Source organism: Tenrec ecaudatus, chromosome 6 (assembly GCF_050624435.1).
Source record: "Tenrec ecaudatus isolate mTenEca1 chromosome 6, mTenEca1.hap1, whole genome shotgun sequence".
NCBI lineage: Eukaryota > Metazoa > Chordata > Mammalia > Afrosoricida > Tenrecidae > Tenrec > Tenrec ecaudatus.
Genome location: NC_134535.1, coordinates 101,383,269 through 101,403,420, shown reverse-complemented (window position 1 = coordinate 101,403,420; position 20,152 = coordinate 101,383,269). Strand labels below are relative to the sequence as shown.

The window sequence follows — 20,152 nt, the reverse complement described above, 5'->3', positions numbered from 1 at the left end:
AGTTTGGTTGGATTTATACACCTAACAACAACATTCTAAGGCCGTTGGAATATATTGGTGATCAGCAGACCCAGACAGAAGGGGACAAAAATCTTGCTTCTCCAGGGCAATAGGATGCGGTGAGGGCTATCTGGTTTGCAGGCTGCAATTTGAAAGAAGATATTCTGGGTAAACCTTCTTGGGGAAGAGACAATAAAGAAAAGACTTGAAAGGGTTAAAGTAATTTGGGGAACACTGTCCTAGGCAGAAGAAATAAGAAAGGCCTTAAGAAAAGACTATTGTGCCGTGGCTCAGGGACAGCACAGAGGCCAGTGTGACTAATACTGAGTGAGCGATGTTTGCAGTGGAAAGAAATGAGGTCGGGAAAGAACGAGCGAGATAATGAGATGACAGATGGGTTGAGGACCTTGAAGGACCTTTCAGGCTATTATAAAAATGTTGGCTTCCCCCTTGAGAAAAACAAGGAATCGGTGGAATATTTTAAGCAAAAGAGGACATGATTTTATTCACATTCCCACCCCCAAAATTTATTTTTTGTAATTGCTGCGAATATACTGAGTTCAATAAAATTTTTAAACCTTAAACAAAAACATCACCTAGAAATTGGATAGTAGTTTGCTTAACTAGTAAAAAGGCCTTTGAGCATGATACTCTTTGAAAACCTCTATGGGTTCAAATTGAAGACAGCAACGCCACAGGTTAAATAGGAGCCACAGTAGAGGACGTTAAGTTTATGCTCATGAGTAAGATGAGTAAGGATTTATATACTAATTATGGAACACTATCTGTAATGTGGCTCCTTATCCCCCTCTTTCCCAATTAGTGGGTAACCACTGATGAAATTTGATCTCTCTATATTTTTTATTCTTATCTTTTTATGAAAGAGCTTCAAAAGTTTGCAGAAAAATTTCGTTATCTTTTAATTCCATATTTTCATAAGTGTTTTGACACCTCCTCTTATAAGTGAGATTATACATTATTTATTCTTTTGCGATTGGCTTATTTAACTCTGCATGATGTCTCTAGGTTTCTTCTATACCGTAGAACATATCAAAACTATTCCTACAAAACTATTTCCTACTGCCTGAGTAGTACTCAACTGAATGTATGTGGCAAGTAACCAATAGTGTGTGAGTCTTTTTTGAGCCTATGCCTTTAAAGTCTTTTGGGTATACGCCTTGGACAAGAATTGCTGGGTCATAGGTGGTTCTAATTTGAGAAATTCCCATGCTGCTTTCCACAATGGCTATTCCATTTTTCATTCCCAAGAACAATGGATAAGGATTCTCGTTTCTCCACATTCTCACCAACTGTTTTTTTTTTAATTATTAATCTTAGCTATACTTTGAAAGTAAAATGGTGGTATATCATTGTGGGTTTCATTGACATCTATCTGTCTGGTGGCAAATGATGCTGAATAACTTTTCAAGTGTTTGACGGCTATTTGCTATGAAGTTATAAAGTATATTTATTATAGTGTTTTATATAAATAACAAGTATGTTTCTTGGAAATAGCTATTTTCCTGAGAATGTCATGATCTTTTAAATACCAACATGTTTTTTATAAAATAGCATAAAATGTTTATGAAAGTACCTTGGGGGAGGTGGGGGTAATGAATTACAAACATTATATTGGCATATTATATTCATAAAAATGGGGGAGTTTCTTGATTTATGGTTTCTAAAGATATTCTCCTGAGAGGTGGGTTTTTTTTTTTTGTATAAGTCTTGATTAACAAAAGTTCTAAATTTTAAAAAAGTGCCCTTTAGAGAAAAACCTGGAAGAAGCACGGAAGATCACCATTAAGCATGAGCCGAGTCTTCCAGAGGCAAAATGTGTCAAGATCGACGCGCTAGAAGCATGCAGAGGAGAGGAGCCCGGAGAGTCAAGGTGTGTGGCTGGGTCCGCAGGCTGCGGAGGCAGGGGAAGAACTTGATGATCCAGGTGCTGCGAGATGGCTCGGGCTTCCTCCAGTGCATCCTGCTGGGACAGCGGTGTCAGGGCGACAGCGGGTGGCCTCAAGTGCTGGACCTTACCCCAAAGAGCCAGCAGGCTCCAGGGGGCCAGGAGCTGAGTCGCCCTAGGGTCCCGCGGGAGGGACGGATCACCTGACCAATGAGGGGGACGTCCACGTCCAGCCGAACAGGCCCGCGATGCTGCGAGGAGAGGGCACGTCCAGGATCCTGAAGGCAGCTGCCCGGTCACCCGGTGCTTCCGCGAGCACTTCTCCCACAGGGGCGACCGCAGGTGTCCACGCGGGTGGCAGGGGTGCCGCGCTCTTCGAGCTGCACCAGCGGGGAGACCTGGTCCCGGGCCCTGAGGCGCCGGCCTGCTGGGCGGAGGACACTGGGCCCATCCCGGACCTGAGAGCACGCGGTGCGGCGCGGAGGACGGAGTCCGGAGTCGCCCGGGCGGCGGCGAGCACGGTGTCTGACCGCCACCGAGCTTCCAGCCCCCGAGCCTGAAGAGGGCGAACTATTCCCATGCGGTCGTCGGTCGTCGTGTGGTGGGAAGAGCTCGCCGTCAAGCAGGAAGGCGGCACTGCCTGTGAATTTGGGGAAGAAAGCCCCCAACTAAGGTGACCAGACATCCCGGTTTTTAACAATATGTCCCGCGTCGTTTGAAAAAAGTCCCGATGTTGGAAAACAATGCACGACAAGCGAGAGTATACGGTTTCCGGCTGCCATGTGGCTCTTTCGCCAGGATATGAGTTTTATCAATGGTGTCCCGCAATTACCAAGGTTACAATCCGGCCAAGCCCCTAGAGACGGACAGACACCGTCCTCCAGTGAACCTGCCCTAATCGGTTGACACGCTGATGCCCTCAGGTGGGCGAGACGGCAGGGGGGTGGTGGGGGGGGGTGGGCTGCACATCCGGGACAGTTGGGAGATCCTAGTGGCCCTGCCCCCCACTACTGGTGCACTGATCAAAGTACGGCAGGTGTCCGTACACAGGACGGACGGACGTAGGACGGACGTAAGTACGAATGGCTTGAGCTATTGATTCTTCGGATTCTGAATCGGTGCCACCTCGGAGATGTGTACCCTCGACTCATCCAGCGCGGCAAGCCCTAACCAGCTGCTCCCCAAGCTGGAGGGGAGAAGACGATCACGAAGGAGCTAGACGGCCTCTTGCAAAAAAGCCAAATCCATCCTTTTTCGGTTCGTTGGCATTTCAGCTCTATTTCCTCCTAAGTCTATGGCGTCGACCATCATGGAAAGTCAGCGCTATCCCCTTGCCCGTATACCAAATGATGCTTCTCTTGTCATGTTCTGAAAACCAACACCCCCCAGACGACGTTTGGCCGAGATATGGGCCTGGGACTGTCAGGAGGGGGTCGCCACCCAGTTGTAAATCGTCCACTCAGACACTTGAAACAGTTAAACATCATGCGTGAGGAAATCCAGTGCCTTTCCGGTGGGGCTGGAATTCCCCGCAGAATGCACTCTGTCCCGTGAAAACCAGCGTCGTCAGGGGAGGCTGGCAGCTTAGCCCACAGGTTTGCCGAGCAGGGTCTAATTCAGCAGAGGACATGGGATCAAATGCCAATATCCAATTGCATACGTCGGAACCTTTGTGAATGTGCCAGGCTGCTGCTAATTCTGCAGCATATAGATTGATAGGGGTAAAATGGTGAAGGTGGAAATGTTTTTAAAAATTTGCCATGAGATCATAATTTTGCTGAAGTAAATAATGGAATAAATTCCTATATATGCGTGTGTATAATGTACTTTTGTATATTTTTCTGATAGTTACAATGATCGACAGACAGCGTCCAGACTCACAAAACACATGCAAGGACGTCGAATGCAGGACGATCACAAGTTAGTGGGTAGAAAGTCCTTTGGTCCAGTGGCGTTGTAAGCAGCTCAGCACTGGCAAGGGTCTCTACATGGCTTCTCTGGCTTCAGAGGTCTGCTTGCATCAGGGTAGGTCCATGTGGCTTCTCCAGCGCAAGGCACTAGTGTAGTTCCATGTGTCTTGTCAGCTGCAATGTCTCCCAGGAAGTGAGTAGAGCGGGAAGTGTGTCTTCTTCTTCCAAGGATGAAATCCCCAAGTTCCCAGAATTCTCAGGAAAAGGCCATGTCCACACAAAGGCCTCACTGGCTATGACCTGATTGACAGATTAGACTCCACCCTTCACTCTAATCCTCTCAAGTCCCAAATTGACACCAGAGTGTGTAACTACCACACACTCCAATCTCCTTTGTATTTCCCAATTACAATAACTCTTTCATGACTGAATTATGTTCCTTAGATTTAGTTACAAGTTGTTTTTTCAGTTTGGAGTGCATGCTGAATAAGTGAATCATATTACAATCTTGTTAGACATGCGGGATTTTGATAAATAATATTATGTGGGAGCCATATGTGCCTCTGGGCTGGAGGAAAGATAGGTGGAAGAGACATGGGAGAAATCCTTTTTCTCCGTCAGTTTATTTTAGTGTATGGGACTTTGGGAACATGGGTTAAGGCAAACTGGCATCCTGCAGTGGCTGCACCTCACTGTTGCTTGGGTCTCCTTAAAGTGCTGCAGTTGCTACGTTGCCTTCGAGATGCCAACAGGTAAAGGCTTTCCACACATCAGTCATGGCTCACTTGGCACCACGCTGACTTCTGATTTGCTTTTCACAAGGAAGGAGGGAGGGTCTTCCTAGCCTTTGGCTTTCTTGCCCCCAGTAGGCAGCCTGAGGAGAATGAGTGGAGGGGAAACTGGTCTCATCCGCCTCAGCGCTTACAAAAATATCTCATAGGGGAAGGAAGCAGCTGGCATACAAACTGGGAAGGCATGTGTGGTAGGTGTAGAGATGTGCATTTGATCTATAAATAAGTTTACCACCTAAAAATTACATGATGTCCAAGCCCACACTTTCATATGACATGCAGGAAAATGTGCCGCACCCTTCTGGCTGACCTCACTGTACAAAAGTTGGAAAGGCTTACCCAGCCCTCACTTAGTACCCTCGAAACAAGCTCAGTCATTGACATAAACGCTTCACATTTCTCCTGTTGTGAACAATTATACATGGCCCTGCCAGACGCCGACACATGCTGTCTATAAGTGGGACACGCATTCCCAGGCACAAGAGCAGCACAGAAGTAAATGTGCCATCCGTGTCCCACAGCTAAGGAACGGGATCTGGGTCTTTTCAACAAACTTAGTTTAGAAGGATTTCTTTCCCTGGCTTTTATTTCTGGGAGTCCTGGTTACACATCTCCTGATTTTCTCAGAACAAATAGAAAAGGATGTTGTTTGAAATAGAAATGCTGTGTTCTGAATGGAAACCGGAAGAGCAGAATGGAGTTAAAAAAGGAAAGTCTCTTGACCTTTTTAAGAAGTTTAAAAAATCAGAAGGTCCACAAAGCTAAGTGGTAACAAGTTGCATATTTATATATGAATACATTATATATATAATCAACCATTACATTTTGCTGCAGATCATAATTCATAGAAATTAAAAAGGGGAAGTGAAGCCGTGGACAATTCCTAAAAACTCTTCTCCCATAACACAATTAACTAATTCTTCCATTAATAAATACATTGAGTCTTCCAACTGAGTTCGAAACATCAGAGGGGCTGGTACGCAGTTTTCTTATGAAATAGCTTGTCTTGAGAAAATGCAATTGCCCTATGAAGGCAAAGAATAAAACAATTTAATGATGTAGAAAATTCCTGCCAGGTTGAGATCAAAAGACCAGCAGAGCATTCCAGGTACAGTGGAATTGGAGATTATCCATACTCGTAGGAAAAAGGGCTTGCATGAGGTTCAGATCCAACATACGAAGACTAACTTCACAGGTGACATATTAATAGAACCAAAAAGAAATGCCCGGGAAACTTTGTTGAAGAGCAGACGCCTGTCACATGAAATGCTACATTTCTAGTGTCCCCATCATGGACAGGAAGGGAGCGACCTAGAAACAGCAGTAAGATGTTTTATGAACAACAGGAAGAAAAATGATTTCTCCCTTATATCTTCCCTATTTCCACTCCACTCCAGATGCTTGCAGAGACCTGTAATAAATTTATAGCGTGGAGATTTAGGGCTGTGATAATTAGGTTTTGTGACAGCTTGGCTGGGCCAGGATTCTCAGTGGTTCGACAGTCAGGATCTAGTCATTTCCCTGTTATGTGATTTGACACAAATCACCTCCCAAATGGGACCTGCCACAACCAGCCAATCAGTTGTAAAGAAGAGCGGGATGAGAGTCAATATTCTTACTCAGTTCACAGTCCAGATGCATTCAATAGAAAGGAAGTTTCCTGGGGGGAGGGGGGCCTGGCCTGCTTCCAAGGTGCAAAAGTGTGTGCGCTTCTTGCTAGGTGGGGATCCTGCATCAGGCCAGGCCTGCCAATCCTAGGAGTCATCAGAAACCTGTCATTGGAACCCCTGCAGCCACAACCCTGACCTGCTGACCTTGCGCTCCTTTGCCTCTGCAGTCACCAGCTGGTGAGTTCATTGACTTCTGCAGTTACAATTAGGTGAGCCATTTTCTAGATATAATCTCGTTTGATGTATGCATCTATAAGCTTCGCTTGCTTTTCTTGCTTCTCTAGAAGACCCAGCCTAAGACTGGAGATAATCCCAGTATTCATTTTATAACACCGTATATACTGAAGTATAAGCCGATCCGAATATCAGCAGAGGCACCTAATTTTACCACAAAAACTGCATTAAAAATGTGCTGGAAAACTCAATTTATACATGGGTAATACAATATATTCATCTAATATGTGTTACTATGTTCTTTCTCTTTAATAAATTTATATTTTATTAACTGAAACATTTTATGATTCTGTCATTTTGTTAAATTTGAGTAAAGCTAAAAGCAATTCCCTGTTATGATCATCTGACTTATAGAAAACTCCTACGTGTCCTTTAATGTTATGTAAGTTTGCCCTCACTTTGAAAATGACAGACCCAACCCTGACTGGCGACAAATTCTTCATCACAGTCACCTTCTCGAGCTGCACGTGCAGCCTTTAACGCTCTGAAAAGGCTTCCTGCGCACCTCTATGATTTAAGTTCTTAAAGATACTGGAACGGATTTCATTCCTACCCTGTACTGCTGACACTTGCAGAATGCATAGCACCACCATGAGCCCTCAGATCAAGGATTAAGCATGACCCTCTATCATCTGAGGTGGGATGAATTTTAAGAACCAGTGCACAGGACTGTCTTGAAAGTAAAGGAATCAAAAAAAGTGATCAATGGATTTCGTTTTTAAGCCTGGTAGTCCAACCAATTGGAGGCCGAAGTAAGTCCTTCATTTTACCCTTTCTTATATTAAACCATGATGCCTAGGCCATAAGTTTGTCGGAAGGCTCATCGTGGAATTTAAGAGATGTATTTCATAGTGAGATGTGCCACGGTCATACTGTAACCTGCTCATCATTTGTCGGAGCTAAATACATGTCAGAATTGACTCCATGTCAGTGGATAAGTGCAAAATACTTCCCTAAAGTTTGAGGCTATTTGTTCAACTATGTTGGTCTATGTAGATTCAATGACCTATCTCTGGAATCAGGTTGCTGTTGCTACTGCTAGGCGCCACAGAATCAGTTACAACTCACAGTGGTCCCGTGCAGCAACAGAAAGACTGCGACTCTGCTCAGTCCTGGCCGTCCTTGCAATTGTTGTGTCTGGACCCCACCTTGCAGCCATTGGGTTAATTCATCTTGTCAAGGGTCTTCCTCTTTTTCACTGACTTCTTTATCAAGCAAGATGCCCTCTTCTGGGCAGTGATCTTTCCTGATAACATGTCCACATATGTGAAACTAAGTCTTGCCATCCTCACTTCTCAGGAGCATTCTGGCAAACTCATGCTAAAGGGCAACACTGAAAACTTATGGCAGGAAACATGTAGTCAACAAAGGACCAAATATTTACTATCCATTCCTTTACATGAGAATTCCATAATGCCTTATCTGTCCTACTGAATCACATTCATTTCCATAAAATATTATCACTCCTTGCTGGAATAAGGTAAAGATGTCAATAAGCCAATTATCCCTTTCCAATAGTGGCCCTCATCCTAACCTTAAATTCTTGTTGATATATGTGAAGGTTTTAATTAAAGAAAGATCTTATTCCAACAATTTGTCAGATAGCATGTCTAATCTTTTGGCAAGGGACATGCTATGAATGAATATGAATGTGCACCGAAAGCAAGCCTGAGGACAAGCACATGAGGAGATTCTTGAGAGGAGCACAACCATCTCCCTAAGTGAGGAGGCGCCTCAGTTCCACCCTAACCCCCACTGTTCTTTCGACTCACAGTTGATGCCAATTGTCAAGCTGCAAATTTACTCCAGTGAACACCTGAGAATGTGGCCTTTTCCCCATGTTCTCATCTGTAGCTTTGACCTTATTTAAATAGGTTATAATGTGAGGAACACACAGATTAAAACAAAAAATGTTACTCCTAGAACTACAGTGACTAATTCCTCAAAGCCAAGAAGGGCCTCTACAGCTTCACATCCATCCTCAGAAGAGAGCTCATTCTTGAGACCATTAGTAAGAAGTATCTGTTTGTCACTAAACCCTCTTCCTTTCCCCAGGGGTTTTTGATTTGCAAGTATAAAACAAGATTATGGAAAGACTGAAATTATTTTATAATTCCAAGACACCCTATATTTACTTAACCAATTTATATAATAAATAACCAATCCAGATAAGTTACTCTCAGATACAATTTAGTGGCATTTTCTCTGTAATGAAAGGGAAGCCACCTCAGAGGACATGAGCAATGAGCACGATAAAGAACAGAATCAATGGCATTAACTCCCCTAAACAGTCCAAATTAGGTTGGCGACTTTTCCTGATTCATGTCACTATTTATTGCAAGTCAACAGCCAAGTCTGATATAAACTTTGTACGAGTCATAAAGAAAATCCTGAGTGCCTTCACTGCCTATGGTCCTCCTGAGGAAAACACACCCACTCTTCATAGGAGAGAACAGAATAATCAGCGTTAGGCCTACATGGTCTTAAATACCCTTTATCTCTGCCGTATATACATTCCAACAATAATTATCCAAATCACAAAGGGTGAGGGTGTAGAGCTCAATTGAAACTTTATGGTTAAAAACAATTCAATCCAATAATGAATTTCTAAATTGCTTCCTACGCATATGATGTAATAAAAATGCAAACTCTGTCCTAGTGATTAAAGGGTATGAGTAGGTGAAGATGGAGATTCAGTACAGAAAAAGACAAATTGTTCATTTGCATTTCCAAAGTTGTCAATAGCAATCTTCTGTGACAAAAAATAAACTACCTCACATGGTTTTAAATTTCTTATTCCATGAAAATAACACACCCTTGAAGCGATTTCTAAAACGTCACCCTGCAAATATTTCTAGAGAGAGGAAAGCATATGAGTCTAGATCTCAGGTTTTCCCCTCAGTCTGGGAAAGATTTGTCAGAAGTTAAACAACTAGTTTCTGAGTTGCCTGCTCAAATGCCATCTTAGCTGCCAGGCCAGCCTCGACCATGTAAGACGCAGGCAAGCAAAGCTTTCCTAGAGTTCACTGCTCTCATCCCAGCAACTGGCAAGTCCTCAATCAATAGGAAGAAAATGAAGAAGGAAAAACCAGTAAGGCTATCAAAACCAAGTTCTATCCTGTGTAGCAGCCAAGGAGGATTCTATATGATTGAGAATTCACCAAAGATGAAAATAAAGGGAATATTTCCATGATACTCTAAAATTAATGTGTATGCATGATATATATATATATTCCTTGTTAATTTACTGTTCCACCTCAAAATGTTCAGGATATAGCTGTTGTTTTAGACAGCCCTAGTGGCACAGTGGCTGTCACCCACAAGGTGGGCAATTCAAATCCACCAGAGGAAGTTGAACTAGTCTGCTTCCAGAAAGATTACAGCCTTGGACACTCTATGGTGCACTACTACTGTCTCACAGGGACTCTCTGAGTCAGAATCGACTCCAAGGCAGGAGGCAGTGGTTCTTGTTGTTTTTGTTGTTGTTGTTGTTAGCTTCCACTGATAATTTTCACTCACAGCAACCCTATGTATCGGAGTAGTGTTTTCAAGGCTTGGCCCTTTCAGAAGTAGATAACCAGTCTATCCTCCCTCCCCCCGGCCCCCCAGCACTTTTGGATGAATCTTGTAATAGTTAGATTTTATGTCTACTTGGCTGGGCCAGGATTCTCCCACGCTATGATCTAACATACTGTGTGGTCAACTCTGTGATGGGGCCTTCTGTGAAGCAGTCAAGCAGTTGTGTGAACAATAGGAGACAGTACCACCTCCCTAAAGGGGTCCCTGCCTGGATACAGTTGAGGGCGGTGGCCTACTCTTAGTATGGATTTGATCCGGTATGGAAGGAAGCTAGCTCACTTCGGCTGCTGGATCCGGATCCTGCATCTGGTTCACTGACCTCCTACTGGTTGGTTGGCCTGCCAATCCCAAGAACCATCAGTGAATTCTGACTGTGGATTCATTCAGCACTTAATCTACCATCCTTGTGCTCTTCCTCCTGTCTTCCTGCTTCCGGTTCATCAGCCTCCGTAGTTATGAGCCAGAAGAAGCCTTCAACTGCCAGTTGACCCACAGACTTGAACCGGGCAGACTTACCCATATACACAGGCAAGCATCACTGGTTTTGCTTCTCTAGAGATCCCAGCCTAACACAGGTTTACAACCAACCTCTCAGCTAGTGGTTGAGTGTTTATCACCCAGAGACTTCCAGGGAATATAAAACCATTTCAGCCCAACACGTACTGACACAGAATACATCTCATTTGGAAACAGACATGTGATTTTGCTTACATTATTTTATTATACATGTGGTAGTTATATAATTGTCCATTTAAGGATTAAGTGTGTAGGAGTGGAATCTAGCCCATCAATCAGGTCATAGTCAATGACGTCCTTGGAGGTGGGAGACACTTCTCTCTCTCTGCCACTCCCTGGGAGACATTGCAGATGACAAGACACATGGGACAATGCTAGTGCCCTGAGCTGGAGAAGCCACATGGACCTACCCTGATGCATCCAGACCTCTGAAGCCGGAGAAGCCATGTTGAGACCCCTGCCAGCACTGAGATGCTTACAACGCCACTGGATCCAAAGACTTTCTACCCACTGGCCTGTGAGTGTCCTGCATTCGGCATCATTGAATGTGTTTCGTGGGTCTGAAGAGGACTTTATAGTTTGGTATCGGACATATGGGCTAGCATCGGACTTATGGACTTGGACTGCACTGCGTTGGGATTCTTTCTCAATGTTCAATTCCTCTTGTATAAAAAACTCTTTCTTATACATATGTGTTTTTATGAATTTGTTTCTCTAGTCTACCCAGCCTAACACAATAGGCATCTCAACAATTCTTCTTCTTTAGCACAGAAGTATGCCTATAAGCAAGACCTGTACTTTCATAAATGTTTATTCCTATTGTTTCATTCCGGAGACAAAGCTCTTAAGTTAGATCCATAGTAACCAATCCTATTGTTGTCATTAGGTGCTAAGGAGTTGATTCCATTCCTAGTGACCCAATGAGACAGCGCAGCAGAATTGCCCCATAGGATTTTCTAAATTGCAGTCCTTCTGAGAGCAAATTGCCGCTGGGTGAGCACAAACTGCCAACCTTTCAGCTAGCAAGCGCATGCCTAACCATTGTATCGCTAGGGCCGCCTAGCTAATCTTAGCACGTGCGCAAACAATCAGTCATCAATACTCTGAGATCTAACAGGAGGATTGGCTCGATTTTCACTGCTTCCAGGGGAATACACCTCGAGAAAAGAGGGAGGCCTGGCCCCCAAACAATTTTACAAGGAGCCAGAAGCCCAGTGGTTATCTCTGATTTTGGAAAGATGAAAATGTGGCGCACAAGCAGCCCTTAAGAGTTGCAAGAGGATTTAAGTTTAAAGTTTGCAAAGAATTTTCAAAATGAAAACCACCAGTGAAGGACTCACTCTTCTTACCACCACAGCTGGAAGGCTTTGCTAGCTTTTTTCATGATCCATTAAAGAGATTAAAAAAACAAATTCCTTGGAAGAAGTTTCCCTTCATTCATCATGTTATCCAAGATGCTCTGGGGAGGGATGAAGCTTGCCTGTCTGAGGTCTACTGCCCTCAGGAAGGTGCATGATTAACATATCCAACTGAAGTGACAGCCTGTGGGGACTCACCCCCTCTCCTTAATTATTTGGGAAGGAATCAAGAAAAACATTTAATGACACACCAATCCAGTGCACCATTACATTACACTACATTGTTCCTGTAGATTAATTATAATACAGTTGATGTGCCAAGCTATAATCCAAGTCCAGATGTTAATAAAATGGATTCATATTCATCCCCAGACAATTCATGCTGCTACTGAATATGGAATTTTATAGGTTACATCTAGTTAACTTTACAAACACTGCATGCCAAAATCAATAGACAGAATAATGAACTTCTTTTCATTTCATTAATGTAAATAATACTCAAATGTACCAACTATCAAGCTCTTGGTATTTGAGTTACAGCAGTAAACAAAACAAAACACACAAACGTGCTTCGTGTGACTCTTACATTTTAATTGGGTGAAACCAACACTAAATTAAAGAATGAACTGATATGGGGTTTTAGAAACTGGTAAGATAAAGAAAAATAAGCGAGTGAAAGGGAACTGGGGCTCGGGTAAAGAGACATCCCAAGAAGGGTTATCGGGATACACCTCAGTGAGAAGGTAGACTCTGAGCTCAAGCCTATTTATAACTAATTGGCATGTTAGAGTTTCTCGAGGATGGTTATTCATAACATCCTTGCTTTATAAAACTGATTTACAGAAATACTATTAATAGGATTACTTTAAGATAAGGAATTTTAATTCTTACCTAAAAAAAACACACCAAATATTCGGGAACACATAATGTGCTTTGTATTGAAATTTTAATTTTACCTTCCAGCCTGCCATTAATCTCAGCATTAATTTTTCTCCTCCCACTCACCTGTCAGTGTATTATACTGTGGTGGCTTGCAAGTTGCTGTGACGCCACTAGTATTTCAAATAGCAGAAGGCACCCCCGAGTAACTGGTCTTCAGACTACAATGCTCAGCCTGGATTACAACTCAATAAAAGAAAACAGAGGGTTGGATCGGGCAGAGGCTGTACACTGGTACATATGGGGGCTGGAGGCACAGGGAATCCAGGGTGGATGATACCTTCAGGACCAGGGGTGTGAGGGGCGATGCTGGGAGAGTGGAGGGTGAGTGGGTTGGAAAGGGGGAACTGATCACAAGGATCCACATGTGACCTCCTCCCTGGGAGAGGGACAGCAGAGAAGGGGGGGGGGGAGACTCCGGATAGGGCAAGATATGACAAAATAACAATGTATAAATTACCAAGGGCACATGAGGGAGGGGGGAGCGGGGAGGGAGGGAAAAAAAACAGGACCTGATGCAAAGGGCTTAAGTGGAGAGCAAATGCTTTGAGAATGATTGGGGCTTTATACAATTGATGTATGTATACGTATGGATTGTGATAAGAGTTGTATGAGCCCCTAATAAAATGTTTTAAAAAAAAAAGAAAACAGAAACCCTCACGACTGGACCAAGAGACACTATCCACAGACAGCAGATTAAAGCTGTCAAGGAAGTCAGCCTACTTGGATCCACAATGAATGCACTTGGAGGCAGCAGTGTGGAATTCAAATGAAAATACACCCAGCAAATCAGCTGTGGGAGACCTCTTTAAAGTGGTAGAAAACAAGGAATCACTTTGAGGACTCAGGGGACCTGACCCAGGCCAGGGCATTTTCAGTCAACTCATTTCTATGTGAAAACTGAACAGTGACTAAGGAAGGATGACGATGAATCGATGCATTTGAATTGTGATGTTGACCAAGACTATTGATAATTCTCTTTATCTTTTGAAAAGACTGCTAAAAGAATAAACAAGTATGTCTTGGAGAAATTACTACCAGAAACCCTTTAGATGGGAGGATGGCAAGACTTCATCTCACATACACTGGAGGTGTTATCAGTATAGACCAATCCCTGGAAACATACAGGTACAGGATCCCTGGTGGCATAGTGGTTACACATTGGACTGAAATCCCCATGATCAGCAGTTCAAAACCACCAATGGAAGTGTGGGAGTAAATAGAGAGTCAGGGGGAAAAGAGGAAGACTCTTGGTGAGATGGATTGCTTCTACACTGGGTTCAAGTACAACAACAGTTGTGAGGACGAGGTAGGACAATGTAGCGAATGTATTATTCTATCACACAGGGTCACTGAGTCAGAACCCACTCAAAGGCTCTTCACAACAACTTTTCTTTCCAGCTTTATTGAGGTATAGTTTCTATACAATTGAATTCACTCACTTTAAGTGCACATTATAGTAAATATATATATAATTCAGGAACAAACTTCACAAGAAAAATTTTACTGCATCCAACCCCTCAAAATCGTGCTTATGTCAGTCAGTTACGTCACAGCCAGGTCCCGACACCATATGCAGGCAACGGCTGATCCTTTTACCTTTGGTCATTATATTCCCCACTTTCCCAGAATGTTGTATAAATGGAATCATACACTATGAATTCTTATATGTCCAGTTAATTTCACTTAACATGATGTATTTGAGATTCACTTCTATTGTGCCAAGTACCAGTAGCTCTCCTCCTTATATTCTAAGTAATTTGTCACATTAAGTTTATCTATCTATAACCTGAGACCATCATGTTGCTCCCATATTCTGGTTATTATGGATAAAGTTGCTATAAATATTTATGTACAAGAACTTTGAGCGGACATATTTTCATTTGTCTGATAAATACTGTAGTGTAATATTGATCAATTACACGTTAAAGTTTTTTAAGAAACTGCCAACGTTTTCCAGGTCAGCGGAACTATTTTTCATTCTCACTGGTAACATCTGAGAGAGAGTGTTCCAGTTATTCCACATTCTATCCAACACATGATAATTGTGAAACTTTTTCATCACAGTTCCTAGAGCAGGTGTAGGGTGCTATCTCATTATGGCTTTCACTTGAATTTCCCAAATGTCTAATAATACTGTCTCTGCATGTTTGTTAACCTCAGTATGTCTTCTTTGTTAAATATCTTCTAAACTCTTTCATTTTTCACTGACTTATCTTATTATTGAATTTTAAGAATGCTTTAAATATTCCAGATACAAGATCTTTATCCATATTTGTCTTGCAGACATGTTTCTACCAATTTGTGATTGACATCTACATTTCCTTAACAGAAACTCTCAAGGAGCAACAACTTAAATGGAATCCAATTTATCACCCGTGTCTTTCATAGTTTGTATGGTACACGCCCTGTATCATAACTCTTTGCATTGCCTAATATCACAAAGGTTTTCTCCTAAAACATTATAGTTTATTTCGTTTTCTGTTTACGTCTATGCTGCACACACCATTAACTTCTGTGCACAGTGTAAGAGCAGGATAGCGCTCATCCTTTGCTCCTTGGAGACGTTTAGTTATCCCAGCATCGTTTATTGAAGGCCATCTTTCTTGCACCAAATTCCATTGTTAACTTGGTTACAACTCAGTCGAGTAAGTAGAGGTCTATGTCTTGGGTCTCAATTTGTTTCCTTCTCAATGACACCTTTCCTTGCTGATTTGGGGTTCTGCATTCCTGTTTCTCTACATGTCTAGCAATCTTTGGTTAAAAACCAAGCAATGTAGTGAAATGCTATCGTGGCTTTGGATTCTATTTTGTTCTTCAGAAATTTCTTAGTTAACTATATGATGAACTTGCCTTTACTCAAATGACAAACTCTGTTTCTCTTGCATAGTGCTGTGATGTCTGCTCAGTGTCCTTTTATAATTAAAAAAAAATCTTTGGGATTTTCCACTGTACCTTCACAGTTTTACAGCCCTCTAAAGATATACACAGAGATTTCACACACAACTCGAGCCCACGGTCTCTGCTGTGAGTAAGGGGTGAGGAACACATTTAGTGTTTCAGAACATTTGTAATGTACTTTTTGTGGTACAATTAGGTGCCTCAGCAGATATTCGGGTTGGCTTATTGACATAGGTAAGTAAGTCTCCCTAAGTGTTTAATTTTCATTGGGCTCCCTGGGAGCTCCAAGTGCACACCTTGTTTAACAGTCAGTGATGAACACATAAAGAGTATAAAAAAACCTTCCCCTTAAATATCTAGCTACTCTACTAGTCTCCTAAACCGAAGCTGCTATCCAGTGACGCTGAATGCGTTATCAGAGTTGGTGGCACGGGAACACCCCAGGTAAGAACCATCTTATACCAGGAGTAAAAGCTCCTCAGGTTCTTATTGCCTTTGAGAATTTTTTAAATGGTTGTATTTAGTGGGTCCGTTTCATACCATTTTTAAAAAAGAAAAATTATCCAACTTCAGACAGTCATTACTAGAAGTTCTAACCATAGCTTAAGTACTTACTATGCATATATAATTTTTCATGATTTAATTTTATTATTTCATAACTTCAAGCAAATTAGCTCAAAGACTAGCCAACCACAACAGGGAAAAAATATCTGGTTTGCAAACATTAATCTTCAGCTCTAATTTCCATAAATCAGTAGAAATAGTCAGAGAAATGATATGATTAAAGATGCCATGGTCCGTTAATCATGCTTAGATCTTTAAATTACATCCTATCTGCCAGAGAAAGGAGGTCTATGGGCACAGAGGTTTCTAGATCCAGAGAGAGTAAACTCAATTCAGACCCAGACAGCTGTGGGGAAGACAGCGCACTGCGTATGAGAACATTTCCTCCCAAATAAGGACTCATTTTGGATTTTGAGAGAATTACCTTGAAAGCTGTTAAGCAGTGTGCAGTTAATAAGGCCATCACAAGTGCCAGCAGGATGGTGGCTAAGTTCCGAATGTCCCAGATGGTCTCCACCAGAGGAATACTGCCAACCTGCCAGTCGTAGCATAAAGTGATGGGTGCAAGCAGCAGCCACACGTTGAAGGCCAAGAGGTAGGAATAGGTAAGGAATCTGCAAAGGAAAGAAGCACTGCTGAAACACAACTTAGTATTCGTGACATTCTGCAATACTGTCACAGGCGTTTACCCGATGACATTTTTAATTCTCAATATTATCTTATACGAGAAGATAAGGTAAAATGGAAAACATTTATCATTTAAAAATATGTAATATGTTCTAGTCACTGCTCAGTGCTGGTTATTCAATAGGGAACAAACGAGACAAAGGCTCCAAGGTATGTATTTTTAAATGACCATACAAATATATTACAACCTGAAAAAAATGCTGTGAAGGAAAAAAGTTGATGAAAACAAATGACAGAATTCCTGCCCTATTGGGTTTGCTATCCTTGATCTTTGACCCTTCCTCTTTAACAGTACCCAGAATCCTGTCTTCAAGTGTCTTCTAGTGACCATTTCAAACAAATCATTCATATTAATTTTAAAGTACCAGAACGTCTGTTGAAGAGAAACAAAATCTTTAGGCATAAATGGAAGGAGGTGGCCTTCAAGAAACAGCCCTGCTGGCACCATGTTCAAGAACTCATTTGCTAACCAAAAGGTTGGTGGTTTGAAACTACTAGCTGCTCCCTGGAAGATGCATTTGGCAGTCTGCTTCCATAAAGATGTACAACCTTGGGAACCCTATGGGGCAGGTCTCCTTTGTTCGGTCAGGTCACGATCAGGATTGATTCAACAACAGTGGGCATCCTCCAAGAGGTGCCCAGTACTGCTGACTGACCTTGCTAACAAGTGTGGCCAAGGGTCCAAGAAGAAGGGCGACAACCAAAAGAAGCGCAGTCCCGTCTCCTGCGTGTCACTGGCGGCGGCGTGGCTAGGTGTTGAGCTGCTAACTCTAAGGCTGGCGCGCACCTCCACAAGTCACTCCTCTGGGGACAAACGAAGCTGTGGGCTCCGGTAGTCTCCGAAACCGTATCTCGAGTTGGAATCCATTCAATCACAGTGGGTTTTATGGATAAGACGCAAAGGAGGGGTGGGTGGCATTCTAAATAACTTCCTTCCCTTTGGGGAGGGGAGAAAATGGAATCTGCTTCAATCCATTCACTCAACATAAATTCATTAAGCAACTATAGGCAGCTTTCTAGGTTCTGATTGGTATTAAGCAGAAAAGTAGGATTAAATTCCTTGCCCTTAAGGAATATACAATCTAATAATGAAATTAGAATATATTGAATAAACAGGTAGAATAAGATGAGCACCATGAGTATCGAATGTAATGGTAAATTCATTCCCTTGTGTCAGATTCTTGAATTGCCAGAGAGAGAGGGTCAGATCATTTCTAAGGCGCCTTCCTTCTGTTCGCCTTGAATTCCTCACGGTGGGTAGCTACTGGCGTCCACCACCCTTCTGGGATCTTCCCACCTGATTCTCCCAACCCCCCACTCGTTCCCCCTTTATCAAGTTGGCAGTGGAAAGTCACCACCACAATTCAGGGCAAGGATCAAGGAGGGGGTTCATTCAATCTCTGACTTTCAAGCCCCAACATATAAATCAGTTGGAGAAGTAACGCAATTTGTTTTCTGCTCTACAGTCATTTTAATAAATGCAAATGTATAAAAGGCGTGGCATATGCCAAAAGGTACCTAAAACCTAAGCTTTGCTATTTACATATCTAGATCCTTTTCTCTGGGTTTGGACCTGTGAAAACATCCCGTGTGATTGCCAACTGCACAGTGAAAGAACTGGATCATGCTGAGCTCCGAAGTTACGCTGAGCTTCCAGGCTGGTGCTATGTCCCTGCCTCTGAGCTTGGTAAAGATTCCCTGTCTGTGGCTTGATTTTAAAGATGAATGTTGACCCACCAGACCTAGCAGGAAAATTATGCAACTTTCATCCCTCAGTTATAATCTAGTTCTTAAAATTTAATTTCAAAAAGTCTTTCCTTGAGATAATGAATCTAGACAATGATCATTAATAGTTGCTAAAATTACTGTATGAAAAGCTGATAAAAGGCTTTATAATGGATGGATCAAGTTAGTTAGATGCCTAGATTAAATTGTTAAAATCAATTTTAACCTCAGAGAAAGGGAGACAAGCAGTCAAATGTCCTCCTGATAGAAATGCACATCCCAACCAGAAAGCTGCATGAGAGTTAAAGCTAATCCCTAGTCTTCTGCAAGTGCAGGCAACAGCCACAGGCTTCAGAAAGTGGGTGGAAAAATGGAATTTAAATTGAATTTTCCGGCAAACTTTTTGAAGTCTCTCATACATATTAAATAACAGCACAGATAAGGAAATCTGTAAAGCCTAAATTGTAGGAAACTTCACCAAAGGACAAATGATCCAGTTTCATCAACAAATACATTTTAAGAAGAAAACTCACTGCCGTTTAGTCGATGCAGGCTCGGGGTGCTTTGATAGGACTGGGTACTGCCTGGGCGAGTCTCTGCGACTGTGGCTGTCTGCAGGAGGAGAAAGCGCTGTCCGTCTGCACAGCAGCTGGAGTTTCAAACTATTCACCTGGCAGATGGCAGCCCAACTCATAACTTCTACACCACCAGGGCGCCTAGCAGGATTGGCCATAAATTATGATTATTGAAATTGGGTGATGGTGGCATGTGGGTGTTCTTTAATGTCACTTTATCTGCTTTTGAGCACACCTGACATTTTCCATACCATAGATTACACAAACACACACACACACACACACACACACACGGGCGGGGGGGTAGTTAGAGGTCAAGGAGGAAGGTAACAGAATTGCAACAGGAATATTTTTCACAATAGCTTCAGCTTCAAACATGAAATATCTACAAACACTACGGATGTTTTCTTTTAATTTTCAGCTCATGTTTGGCCTTGACTTCCAAACTGTCTTCAGTATCTTATGTTTGCCAATTGACATTGCATATTGACAAAAAGCAATTACAAAGACCACTTTTATATTGTTTAGTTACAATCTAAGTAACTGTAGGTATTTCGATACTTAATACAAAACAAAAACAGTCACTGTGAATTTTTTCCTCAAAAACATTAAAAAATAAATAAAGCTAAGAACAATTCCCCTTCCCATAATACCAGGAAGGTCACCGCTATTTGCTTACACCGAGGGGTTCTCTTTATGTGCTGTCTCCAGAACCTCAGAGAAACCAAGTCCCTGCGTTCCGCTGCACGTAAATTCCAATCATCGATGCTAATGAACTTTCCAAATACTAGCTGAAA

At 42.3% G+C, this 20,152-nt stretch overlaps 1 protein-coding gene across 1 annotated transcript in view; it reads right to left on the bottom strand.

The window, feature by feature from the left end:
- Positions 1 to 20,152, bottom strand: part of TMTC1 (transmembrane O-mannosyltransferase targeting cadherins 1) — a 314,438-nt gene that overhangs the window by 135,021 nt on the left and 159,265 nt on the right. The window contains exon 8 of the mRNA XM_075551917.1: positions 16,793 to 16,982. Within this exon, the coding sequence (XP_075408032.1) occupies positions 16,793 to 16,982 (190 nt within the window). The remainder of the gene's footprint in view (positions 1 to 16,792; positions 16,983 to 20,152) is intronic.